We start from the raw sequence: 11715 nt of genomic DNA on the forward strand, positions 1-11715 counted from the left end.
TCAGGTGAAAGAGGCCTTAGGGCTGTGCGGGAATGTTTCTAGTCATTGACAGCAAGCAGGGATCTTTTGAAACTAGAAATCCAATGTTTTTTTTGAATGATGTTGTGATCCGGGGCAGTGTCATTCATTCAGCCTCTGTGATCACGGGAATCGGGAACGTAAGCGGCTGCGGTGATGGCGGCCATATTGTTTGTCTCCCAGCAGAAGTGATGGAAAGCTGAGTGCCAACCCCGGCGTGGGCTGCGGTGGTAGAGGTTGTCACCCAGCTTTCCCAGAAACAATAATTCTGAGGGCCGTGCTCTCCCACCAGTTAATCCCAGTGCCAGCCTCACCTGGTGGTGGGAACAAGCGACGTTCCCACCTTCACCGTGGAGGCGGCATTCACTGTAATTGCCTTCTCGAGGTCAATCTGAGCAGATAAGCGGCGCCCCTCCCTGAGCAGCAGCTCGTCTCCATGCCCGGCTCACTGACAAATGATCAGGTTTGAAGGGCATTTCCTCCATGTGACGTCCATGCCCACTGCGGCCTCCTGGCTGACACCCTGGTGCCAGCGCCAATGGCGGCCGGGTTGTCGCCCAGCTTTCCAGAATAACCTGACGCCTCCACTCCAAGATTTAGATTTCCTCTGGAAAATGCCCATGCCTCCCGGATGTGAACGTCTGCCCGGGCAGCGCCCCCGTATCGGGCTCCGCTGGCGCAGTTCAAATTTATTGTTTTATTGCTTTGAGGACAAAGGCTGAGAGGATATGAGAGCGCGGTGACCTCTTAAAGGGGCGGTGTCCTGTATGTACCGTGTCATGGCGGTTGGCTATCAGACGCTCATATAGTGCTGCGTTATTGCCTGTATTATGCTCTAGTCACATCCAGAGCTGCATTCGCCATTCTGCTGCATTGCAGTCGGGGAGATGTAGTTGTGTACGTTGGTTATTAGGTTGTACCGTTCTTGTCCGGAGGAATCGGTCACAAGTGGGCAGAGGAGTAACGTGAATCCAACCATGTGCATTTATTACACTGGGGGCTTCTCCTGCGCTGGGGGGCTTACACACACACAGGGTGTGACTTCTGCCCCTGCACCCCCTATAGCTATGGTGTGGTACCCCGGCAGGGCGCGCACAACGCCAGCTGGGCCTCATTAGACGTTTGTGTGGTGAAAGCTTCAGATACAGAAATCCAATAGAGCAGAGTCTTGGTGCAGCTCTGGTGGTGGCTGGAGCACAGTGCCATTAGCAACCACCAGTGCTCATTAATGAGCGCAGAGGATCATGGGTATGGACGCAGTGCTGAGAGGATCCGTGAATTCTAAGGTAAGACATTTAAAAAGTGACAAAAATAAAAATAACTTTATTATACATGAGAACAAACGTCCACTGTCCGCCCCTTGTCACGTGTTCAGCGCTTAACTGACAGTCACGTGACGTACAATGCGGCGCACGAGCTCTAGTTCCCGGCGTGCTATTCGGTACGTACTGTGCGTCAGCTCATGGCCGTGGAGGCTTCTGGGAGTTGTAGTTTGCGCTACTCCGTCCGCAGGTTGACCCTACGATGGCTTCAGCAGGGAGCATGGAGACCCCGGAGCGTGGACACCAGCTCCCCTGCCTTATCGGGGTGAGCGGCGGCACTGCCAGCGGCAAGGTGAGTGTGGGGAGGGGAAGCTGCGTTTCCGGGGTAATAAGTTCGGTTCGGTCCGGGGTCCCCACTGCTGGTTTTCAGGGGCTGTCATTCTCTCTGGTGGTTGGTAACGCAGATATGACAACTCCGGTCACTGTGCCCAGTGCGCCCCCTCCAGGTCACCGGGACAGCGGCCGGGAAGGAGCGCGACCAGGAGGAGAGTGCAGGAGGGTCAGTGCTCGGAGCAAGAGCGGTTTATAAGACAACGGGAGCGGAGAGAGGAGCCTGGAAACAACTGACAGCGGCCCCTAGTGGTGTCTGTATAATCTGTATGTAGTGAGCTCCCCCTAGTGGTGGCTGTATGATCTGTATGTAGTGAGCTCCCCCTAGTGGTGGCTGTATAATCTGTATGAAGTGAGCTCCCCCTAGTGGTGGCTGTATAATCTGTATGTAGTGCGCTCCCCCTAGTGATGGCTGTATAACCTGTATGTAGTGAGCTCCCTCTAGTGGTGGCTATATATTCTGTATGTAGTGAGCTCCCTCTAGTGGTGGCTGTATAATCTGTATGTAGTGAGCGCCCCCTAGCGGTGACTATCATCTGTATGTAATGAGCTCCCTCTAGTGGTGACTGTATATATTTGTATGTAGTAAGCTCCCCCTAGTGGTGACTGTATAATCTGTATGTAGTGCGCTCCCTCTAGTGGTAGCTGTATATATTTGTATGTAGTGAGCTCCCTCTAGTGGTGACTGTATAATCTGTATGTAGTGCGCTCCCCCTAGTGATGGCTGTATAACCTGTATGTAGTGAGCTCCCTCTAGTGGTGGCTATATATTCTGTATGTAGTGAGCTCCCCATAGTGATGGCTGTATAACCTGTATGTAGTGAGCTCCCTCTAGTGGTGGCTATATATTCTGTATGTAGTGAGCTCCCCATAGTGGTATCTGTATGTAGTGAGCTCCCTCTAGTGGTGGCTGTATAATCTGTATGTAGTGAGCTCCCCATAGTGGTGGCTGTATAATCTGTATGTAGTGAGCTCCCTCTAGTGGTGGCTGTATAATCTGTATGTAGTGAGCTCCCTCTAGTGGTGGCTGTATAATCTGTATGTAGTGAGCTCCCTCTAGTGGTGGCTGTATAATCTGTATGTAGTGAGCTCCCTCTAGTGGTGGCTGTATAATCTGTATGTAGTGAGCTCCCTCTAGTGGTGGCTGTATAATCTGTATGTAGTGAGCTCCCTCTAGTGGTGGCTGTATAATCTGTATGTAGTGAGCTCCCTCTAGTGGTGGCTGTATAATCTGTATGTAGTGAGCTCCCTCTAGTGGTGGCTGTATAATCTGTATGTAGTGAGCTCCCTCTAGTGGTGGCTGTATAATCTGTATGTAGTGAGCTCCCTCTAGTGGTGGCTGTATAATCTGTATGTAGTGAGCTCCCTCTAGTGGTGGCTGTATAATCTGTATGTAGTGAGCTCCCTCTAGTGGTGGCTGTATAATCTGTATGTAGTGAGCTCCCTCTAGTGGTGGCTGTATAATCTGTATGTAGTGAGCTCCCTCTAGTGGTGGCTGTATCTATATACATCATTTTGTCATGTAGCTCTTATGTCTCCTGCAGAGGATTTGGTGCTGTGTATCAGAGGAGATTAGGGCTGCAACGATTAATCGATTATATTCGATAACTGGATTCGTTGCTATGCGGGCGGTCGCTGCATCTTTATTTTACCTTTTTACAATGACGCTCCTGTAACAGGCAGAGCGGACGGCGGCGTAACGTCACTCACTCACTCACGTGACACGCCTGCTCCGCCTCCTTCATTCATGAAGTGGGCGGAGCAGGTGCGTCACGTGATTGAGTGACGTTACGCCGCCGTCCGCTCTGCCTGGCTGTTACAGGAGCGTCATTGTAAAAAGGTAAAATAAAGATGCAGTGATTAGTCCGACTAAGCATCGGGGCCGGGGCTGTTATGGGGAGGATCTGTCTATTGCACTGCTATGGGGAGGGGGGTCTGTGTATAGCACTGCTATGGGGAGGAGGGGGGGTCTGTGTATAGCACTGCTATGGGGAGGAGGGGGGGTCTGTGTATAGCACTGCTATGGGAAGGGGGATCTGTGCACTGTTATGCCCATAACAGTGCACATATCCCCCTCTCCATAACTGCGCCGTCCACAGATCCCCCTCAATAGTGTCATCCACAGATCCCCCTCAATAGTGCCGTCCACAGATCCCCCTCAATAGTGCCGTCCACAGATCCCCCTCAATAGTGCCGTCCACAGATCCCCCATAATAGTGCCGTCCACAGATCGTAGAAATTAATCGGCAACTAATCGATTATTCAAATAATCGTTAGCTGCAGCCCTAGAGGAGATATACAATTATTTTGGGTGATTAGTGCTGTGACCCTCCAGTTCGGTGTAGGATTCGGCAGTTTTCCAGCACAATCCCAGAGTGAGAAAACATTCCAGCTGCAGCGATATGAACAGTGGGTGTGACCTCTGCGCTGTCACTGTTGGGGTCAGTCTTTGCCCTCTGCACATAATGACCTGTGTCATGTCCAGTGGCCTTTAGAAAGCAGCGGTCGTCCAATCTGACACCCCACACAGCGCCCCCTGCCAGCTCAGAGCAGTACAGCCGCTGGGTACTCTGGCATATGTTGGCCAGTAGGTGGCGTCACACATGGAGGTCAGTGCCTCTGGATGGTGTAATGTCTCCTCTCATCCAGTCTACAGTCTGTGAGAAGATCATGGAGCTTCTGGGGCAGAATGAGGTTGACCAGAGGCAGAGGAAGGTGGTCATCCTGAGCCAGGACCGCTTCTACAAGGTGCTGACCCCGGAGCAGAAGGCGCGCGCCCTGAAGGGGCAGTACAACTTTGACCACCCCGGTGAGTGGGGTCCGAGCTAGCCTTTATACACCCGTCCTCCCAGCATGCCGAGCTCCCCATCACTTAACCCTTTCTCCTCTTAGATGCTTTTGACAATGATCTGATGTACATGACGCTCACCAAGATCCTAGAGGGGCAGATCGTGGACGTCCCCATATACGACTTCGTCACACACTCGAGGTGAGATGCTGCCGGGTTATCAGATACAGAGCGATTTGTGCCGCCACCTCAGTGTCCTCCTAGGGTCAACATGGCGACAGATCAGCAGCAATTAACCAATGTGTTCCTGGAGTAATGCATTCACGGGGTGAGCGCCACCTTGTGGTCCCCAGTGGTGATTACAGCTGCAGCTTCACTCCGCTATTCTACCCCAGGTTACCAGAGACCACGACAGTCTACCCGGCCGACGTGCTGCTGTTCGAGGGGATTCTGGCGTTTTATAACCAAGAGATCAGGGACATGTTCCACCTGAAGCTGTTTGTGGACACGGATTCGGATGTCAGGTTGTCTCGGAGGGGTGAGTGACGGACCGCACTGAATACACCAGTAACAAGGAGGAGATCTGTCATATAGCTGCCAGCACACCCTGATAGTGCGGCTCCATCCACGTCTGGGGGAGGAACCCATCCAGGGGCCACAGAGCAATAATCACATGTACTTTCTGCAATGTGTTATAGTAGTTATATTCTTGTACATAGGAGCAGTATTATAGTAGTTATATTCTTGTACATAGGAGCAGTATTATAGTAGTTATATCCTTGTACATAGGAGCAGTATTATAGTAGTTATATTCCTGTACATAGGAGCAGTATTATAGTAGTTATATTCCTGTACATAAGAGCAGTATTATAGTAGTTATATTCTTGTACATAGGAGCAGTATTATAGTAGTTATATTCTTGTACATAGGAGCAGTATTATAGTAGTTATATTCTTGTACATAGGAGCAGTATTATAGTAGTTATATTATTGTACATAGGAGCAGTATTATAGTAGTTATATTCTTGTACATAGGAGGCAGTATTATAGTAGTTATATTCTTGTACATAGGAGCAGTATTATAGTAGTTATATTCTTGTACATAGGAGGCAGTATTATAGTAGTTATATTCTTGTACATAGGAGCAGTATTATAGTAGTTATATTCTTGTACATAGGAGGCAGTATTATAGTAGTTATATTCTTGTACATAGGAGCAGTATTATAGTAGATATATTCCTGTACATAGGAGCAGTATTATAGTAGATATATTCTTGTACATAGGAGCAGTATTATAGTAGTTATATTCTTGTACATAGGAGGCAGTATTATAGTAGTTATATTCTTGTACATAGGAGGCAGTATTATAGTAGTTATATTCTTGTACATAGGACCAGTATTATAGTAGTTATATTCTTGTACATAGGAGGCAGTATTATAGTAGTTATATTCTTGTACATAGGAGCAGTATTATAGTAGTTATATTCTTGTACATAGGAGGCGGTATTATAGTAGTTATATTCTTGTACATAGGAGCAGTATTATAGTAGTTATATTCTTGTACATAGGAGCAGTATTATAGTAGTTATATTCCTGTACATAGGAACAGTATTATAGTAGTTATATTCTTGTACATAGGAGGCAGTATTATAGTAGTTATATTCTTGTACATAGGAGGCAGTATTATAGTAGTTATATTCTTGCACATGGGAGGCAGTATTATAGTAGTTATATTCTTGTACATAGGAGCAGTATTATAGTAGTTATATTCTTGTACATAGGAGCAGTATTATAGTAGTTATATTCCTGTACATAGGAGCAGTATTATAGTAGTTATATTCGTGTACATAGGAGGCAGTATTATAGTAGTTATATTCGTGTACATAGGAGGCAGTATTATAGTAGTTATATTCTTGTATTCTGGAACTTCCACTTATGGGAACTTTTACTTCCAGTTCTGAGAGACATGAAGCGGGGGAGGGAGTTGGAGCAGATTCTGACTCAGTACACAACTTTTGTGAAGCCGGCATTTGAGGAATTTTCGCTCCCGGTAATTATCTTACAATTTTTTTGCCTTTTTGGGTCTATTGTTCACACTAAGGCTACTTTCACACTAGCGTTTTTCTTTTCCGGCGCCGAGTTCCATCCTAGGGGCTAAGGCCTCTTTCACACTTGCGTTGTCCGGATCCGTCGTGTACTCCACTTGCCGGAATTACACGCCGGATCCGGAAAAACGCAAGTGAACTGAAAGCATTTGAAGACGGATCCGTCTTCAAAATGCGTTCAGTGTTACTATGGCAACCAGGACGCTATTAAAGTCCTGGTTGCCATAATAGTAGTGGGGAGCGGGGAAGCAGTATACTTACCGTCCGTGCGGCTCCCAGGGCGCTCCAGAATGACGTCAGAGCGCCCCATGCGCATGGATGACGTGTCATGTGATCACGTCATCCATGCGCGTGGGGCGCCCTGCCGTCACTCTGGAGCGCCCCGGGAGCCGCACGGACGGTAAGTATACTGCTCCCCCGCTCCCCGCTACACTTTACCATGGCTGCCAGGACGTTAGCGTCCCGGCAGCCATGGTAACCATTCAGAAAAAGCTAAACGTCGGATCCGGCAATGCGCCGAAACGATGTTTAGCTTAAGGCCGGATCCGGATCAATGCCTTTCAATGGGCATTAATTCCGGATCCAGCCTTGCGGCAAGTGTTCAGGATTTTTGGCCGGAGCAAAAAGCGCAGCATGCTGCGGTATTTTCTCCGGCCAAAAATGTTCCGGTCCGGAACTGAAGACATCCTGATGCATCCTGAACGGATTTCTCTCCATTCAAAATGCATTGGGATAAAACTGATCAGGATTCTTCCGGCATAGAGCCCCGACGATGGAACTCTATGCCGGAAGACAAGAACGCAGGTGTGAAAGAGCCCTTACAGTGATCTTAGGGCTCTTTCACACTTGCGTTCTTTTCTTCCGGCATAGAGTTCCGTCGTCGGGGCTCTATGCCGAAAGAATCCTGATCTAAAGCTAAACGTCGTTTCGGCGCATTGCCGGATCCGACGTTTAGCTTTTTCTGAATGGTTACCATGGCTGCCGGGACGCTAAAGTCCTGGCAGCCATGGTAAAGTGTAGCGGGGAGCGGGGGAGCAGCATACTTACCGTCCGTGCGGCTCCCGGGGCGCTTCAGAGTGACGTCAGGGCGCCCCAAGCGCATGGATCACGTGATCGCATGACACGTGATCCATGCGCATGGGGCGCTCTGACGTCATTCTGGAGCACCCCGGGAGCCGCGCGGACTGTAAGTATACCGCTCCCCCGCTCCCCACTACTACTATGGCAACCAGGACTTTAATAGCGTCCTGGCTGCCATAGTAACACTGAACGCATTTTGGAGACGGATTCGTCTTCAAATGCTTTCAGTACACTTGCGTTTTTCCGGATCCGGCGTGTAATTCCGGCAAGTGGAGTACACGCCGGATCCGGACAACGCAAGTGTGAAAGAGGCCTTAAATCCGAAAAATAACTGATCAGTTTTATCCTAATGCATTCTGAATGGAGAGTATTCCGTTCAGGACACATCAGGACGTCTTCAGTTCAGTCTTTTTGACTGATCAGGCTTTTCAGAAAACCGTAGCATGCTGTATTTTTACCTCCGGCCAAAAATCCTGAACACTTTGACTGAACGCCGGATCAGGCCTTTTTCCCAATGACTTGCATTAACGCCGGATCCGGCGCCGTGTGTTCCGTTAAACCCAAAAAATTTCGGATCTGTTTTTTCCAATGCTTTTTTTCATTGTGATCAAAATCCTGATGAGGATTCAAATGTAATCCGTTTTCACACGTTTTTCCGGATCCGGCGGGCAGGTCCAGATTCAAACAACGCTAGTGTGAAAGTAGCCTTAGGGTACTTTCACACTTGCGTTGTTTGATTCCGGCAGGCAGTTCTGTTGCCTGATCAGGCAAACTGTATGCAAACGCATGTCATTTTTTCAGACTGATCAGGCATTTTTCTGACTTATCAGGATCCTGATCAGTCAGAAAAATGCATTGCAATTCCGGGTCCGTTTTTCCGGTGTCATCAGGCAAAACGGATCTGGTATTTTTTTTTCTTCTAATTTTTAAAGGTCTGCGCATGTGCAGACTGGATCCAGCATTCCGGTATTTTGAATGCCGGATCCAGCACGAATACATTCCTATGAAAAAAAATTTGGATCCGGCGTTCAGGCAAGTCTTCAGTTTTTTTCGCCAGAGATAAAACCATAGCAGCTGTGGTTTTCTCTTTTGCCTGATCAGTCAAAACGACTGAACTGAAGACGTCCTGATGCCTCCTGGACGGATCGCTCTCCATTCAGAATGCCTGGGGTTATACCTGATCAGTTCTTTTCCGGTATAGAGCCCCTAAGACGGAAAAGAAAACCGCTAGTGTGAAAGTAGCCGAACTCTACAATCACTTGCTGTATTTCTATTACTTTGAGATTTTGTTGTTTTGGGTCGGTTCTCATTTCCATCTCTGAAGTTCATCATTTATTGCTGTTTTAATCCCCTTGTAGACAAAGAAGTACGCTGATGTCATCATCCCGCGGGGTGTGGATAATATGGGTGAGCACTGACTGTGGCATATCTGTCTGACCCACTAAAGGGGTCTTCTGGTACTTAGATATTGAGGACCCGTCCTGTAGGACTATAAGGTAGGTGGGGGTCCAGCACAGAGAGCCGGGCGCAGCTGATATTAATGGCCTATCTTCGGAGTCCATGAACACCTCTTTAAGTAAGTTGGGGGGGGGGGGGGGCGCAGCAGAGGTAATGGCGGTTCTGCAGTACCCAAGTACCAGTGACCCCCTGCTACTGTGGTGATTTTCCCGGGCGGCGCGCTCACCCGTCGTCTTCTCTCCTAGTGGCCATTAACCTGATCGTGCAGCACATCCAGGACATCCTGAATGGAGACATCTGTAAGTGGCAGCGAGGGGCTGTGAATGGGCGCTCACAGAAGAGGAGCTTCCCAGGAGCCGGAGATTCGGGAGGCGTTTTGGGCCCCGGGAAGCGCACTCACCTGGAGTCCAGCAGCCGGCCGCACTGAGCGCGTCCTGCCTGGGATCAGACTCTTTACCTCATCATTCCACATCATGGAGGTGCAGACGGGGAGCGCTGGGACTAATTTCAGCCAAAATAGAGAGATTTAATTCTTTTTGAAACATTTCTCATATGTCTGATAAGAATAGTCAATAATCCATGGTGATCACAGAAGACGATGGTAAGAAGAGATTATCGGATTGCACGGCGCCCCCTGCTGACGGGTACCCGCTATGGGCACACAGGTTAATGTGCACTAAATCCTGGGCCCTGTGATGAGGTCCAGGAGATTCTCCCCATCATTTGAATGTGATTTATCCGAGGCACTGGCACCTTTCTATACAGGAATACTTACAGTGATGAGAGTTGTAGTCTATAGCAGTGATCTCCAACTTGTGGCTCTCCAGCTGTTGCAAAACTACAACTCCCATTGTGCCCTGTAGTTGCAGGTTGTAATGGCATGATGAAAGTTGTAGTTTTGAAAAAGCTGGAGCCGTGATTGGCCGATGCAGTACAAAAACAGCATCACTACTGCACGTATGTGAACGAGGGGACACGGCGCCTCAGCCATCAAAATTGCAGCCAATCACAGCTCAGCTTTCATTGCTTTATAAGGGTGATGGCTGCACTGCGATTGGCTTCTAGGAGGACCAGTGTGCCCAAGGCCTTAAAGGGGTCTTCCAGAGCAGAGTCTCCTCTAGGCCATGGATGCTCAACCAGCCCTCCAGCTGTTGTAAAACTACAACTTCCACCATCCCCTGGTGTAGGCTGATAGCTGTAGGCTTTCGGGGAGTTGTAGTTTTGCAACGGCTGGAGGGCCGCAGGTTGGGCATCCCTGCTCTGGGCCTGTACTACATCTGCTGCAGCCATTCACTGGCCTCTGCGGTGATGCGTCCCCATCCCTCTGGTCTGGACCCAAGTGGTGAGGAACAGCACAGTACCGGCCAATAGTAAACTGCTGGAATACCCCTTTAAAATGTTCCCCACTTTACATGACAGTTTAGCGCCATTTACGTATGGTTCTACACTTTCTCATAGGCTTAGTCACAAGTCGCATATTTCTAAGTAGTGACCGCACACACGTATTCAGATATAGTCACACACGGAAGATATGTTGCAGAAATTGCTCCTGTACGCGAGAACGCCCCTGCAACCAATCTACCGCTATGTACAGCCCGCACGATGGCCGAGCCCCACCAGTTATACTTCAGTCTCCGCCTCCCACCCAGGCAGGGTTCTGGAAGCTGAGATATGAGTCACTGTTTGCAGATTCCTCACACTGTTCTGTCTATGCAGAGGGGCGGCACGGAGGTCCTCGTATCTCAGCTTCCTGGAGGGGAGGTAATCACGTGTTCTCCGGCTCTGTTTACTGAACCCACCTTTGTAGCTTAATTATCTTAATTTTGCACTTTATGCTTATGCAAATGAGCGGACCTCCAGCGGCCGTGGAGCATGCTGGGACATCCCCTGACATGGGCTGGGGGTCCGCGGCTGCTGTAGATGACTGAAAGCGACATGGCACAAGTCATCTACACAATTCCTCATCCAGGCTGCTGCCCTTTAATGACAGAAGTAGGAGAACAGTGATCCCTGATGGTGGTTGTAGTCCCTATTGTATTGTTACACCTTTATCTGTCCAGCAGATGGCAGCACCTCCTGCAGGAGTAAAATCACGACTGTTATCTACTTGTTACTAGGAGGGGATCGGGCCCCGAACTTGGTGTAACCCCCAATAACATCGCTGTCATTAAAAGGAAATTATTGGACAAATGGCATCTGTCGGGTTTACTTCATGTCATTAGGTTCTGGGTGTGTAGACTTTTACAACTTTTTATTATTGCATCAAAATTCGCTAATTTTTCTTACAAGTCTACAGTTTTGTGTATACAGCTCCAATGCGTCTCCATGGCTACATAAACCATGGGTGTAGTCTGTTACCACGGGGACACACGGTAGTGCATTGGAGCTGTATGCACAAAACGGTAGAGGACCAGTGATGCTTTGGAGCAAAGTAAGTTAAAAAAAAAAAAAAAAAGCAGACATGTTTTTAAAGGGAACCCCTCAATGTATAATGAAAGGTTCCCCAGTTTTAAGATCTCTGCATCCTTATTTACTACAACACCCATCCTGCACATGTCCTTCTGGTTGAAGTATGACTGATTTTCAGTCACTAAAAACAAAGAATGCTGTCAGTGA

The 11715-nt window shown here is 48.6% G+C and overlaps 1 protein-coding gene across 1 annotated transcript; it reads left to right on the top strand.

Annotated features, from left to right (window-relative positions):
* Positions 1 to 1447: 1447 nt before the first annotated feature.
* On the top strand, positions 1448 to 11601 carry LOC122919949 (uridine-cytidine kinase 1-A). Its single transcript, XM_044269198.1, has 7 exons — positions 1448 to 1632; positions 4320 to 4479; positions 4563 to 4659; positions 4854 to 4996; positions 6412 to 6506; positions 9000 to 9048; positions 9345 to 11601. The coding sequence occupies exons 1-7, from the start codon at positions 1543 to 1545 to the stop codon at positions 9524 to 9526; spliced, it is 816 nt and encodes a 271-aa protein (XP_044125133.1). The 5' UTR covers positions 1448 to 1542; the 3' UTR covers positions 9527 to 11601.
* The last annotated feature ends 114 nt before the right edge of the window (positions 11602 to 11715 follow it).

The sequence above is a fragment of the Bufo gargarizans genome, chromosome 9, assembly GCF_014858855.1.
Source record: "Bufo gargarizans isolate SCDJY-AF-19 chromosome 9, ASM1485885v1, whole genome shotgun sequence".
Lineage (NCBI taxonomy): Eukaryota > Metazoa > Chordata > Amphibia > Anura > Bufonidae > Bufo > Bufo gargarizans.